Source organism: Atta cephalotes (genome assembly GCF_000143395.1).
Source record: "Atta cephalotes unplaced genomic scaffold scaffold00002, whole genome shotgun sequence".
NCBI lineage: Eukaryota > Metazoa > Arthropoda > Insecta > Hymenoptera > Formicidae > Atta > Atta cephalotes.
In genome coordinates, this window is record NW_012130066.1 from 2,400,600 (window position 1) to 2,402,181 (window position 1,582).

At 22.9% G+C, this 1,582-nt stretch overlaps 1 protein-coding gene across 1 annotated transcript in view; it reads right to left on the reverse strand.

Moving 5' to 3' along the window:
* Window positions 1-356: 356 nt before the first annotated feature.
* Window positions 357-1,582, reverse strand: part of LOC105622861 — a 3,272-nt gene continuing 2,046 nt past the window's right edge. Inside the window, exons 3-6 of the mRNA XM_012204275.1 lie at window positions 1,181-1,342; window positions 925-990; window positions 681-828; window positions 357-364 (exon numbers count right to left, since the gene is read on the reverse strand). Of these exons, the coding sequence (XP_012059665.1) occupies window positions 357-364; window positions 681-828; window positions 925-990; window positions 1,181-1,342 (384 nt within the window). The remainder of the gene's footprint in view (window positions 365-680; window positions 829-924; window positions 991-1,180; window positions 1,343-1,582) is intronic.

Genomic DNA, 1,582 nt, shown 5'->3' on the forward strand with positions numbered 1-1,582 from the left:
TATATATATATATATATATATATATATATATATATATATATATATATATATAGAACTATAAATTGTGAAACGAAAACTTTGGAATAAAATTATCTCGTCCACGCGTTTTTGATTAAATTTTATAAATATAATGTGATAGATAAAAGGAGAAAATATCAACAAATATATAAAGCAGTATAAACTTATTATTGTATGTAGTTACATAATCGCCAGGGATATATATACGTTTGCACAATGTTAAACTCATTCAAAATAGAATATATTATTATTCGAAAGTAAGGAAATTTATATTCGAATATTATTTTCGGATATAATTTTCCTTAATAGTTTCAGCATTGTGCAGACAATACATTGTTTTACCAGCCTTAGGAGAAACAGAAAGTAAATTGTACATAATGTAAATAAATATATCAATCTATTCAGTGCGTCTCTGTTTAAATAAACTGCTGAATAAATATACACCATATTTCGTGTATATTATCTCTATGTGTTTAAATGAATATTAAATAAAAAATTCTGCTAAAAGTCCACAATTATATTTCGTATGTGAATTATTTATTATATAAGTTAGAAAAAAATAATTTATTTTCTAAGTTTATAATCGGCAAGAAATATAATTATTAATAAAATACGTCAGTATTTAGTTATAAAAATGATTACATTTTACAAGATTTTTTTACATTCGCATAAAATTCTATTATGGCCATTGCATTGTGGATAGGAATATAAGAAAGCTAATTCGTATTTATTAGCGTGTATATTATAACAATTTTTTAATACATCCTGAATATACCAATTGCATAATGATTCCAATTTATCGATAGTTGTCTGCATCACATATTTTTTTTTCAATTATTAAAAGAAACATAACATTTGTATTTATATTGTATCCTTTAGTATTCATTAAAGTCTCAATTTACTTACCTGAGCTATGACTAATCCGTGATTTGAGTTGTCAGTAGTGTGACTGTGCGAATCAAATAAAGTGACCTATGAATAAAACTTGGGTCTTATTTGTACATGATCATTATTATATATGTCAACATTTTAAAAAGTAAATCTAGTTCAAAACAAAAAATGCTATATGTGATTATTTATTTAGACGATCATTAACTAAGCTATGGATATATAATTAAGACAAGTTTGTAATTGATTTCTATTGATCATAGCTACACATTACCTTACTTGTAGTTTCTTGAAATATAAATAATATAGTACGTCCACATGTGATAAGCAGCATAAACAGAGTGTGACATTTTGGATTTTTGTACCATTCATGTAAAAATATGTTTATATTTTTGTCTAGGCTTGTTTCTATCTCCTCATGAAAGATATTGAACTTCTGTGAGAAAGTTATTATGCATATATTATTCAAGTGTAAGATATATATATTCTAAATTTCTTCTATTTGTTCAGAAATATAATTGAATAAGAAATCAATAATTTTTTAATTGAATATTAATAAATTTACACACATGTACAGTTTTATATATATATATATATATATATAACTACATGTGTGTGTATATATATACACACACACACATATATATATATATATATATATATATATATATATATA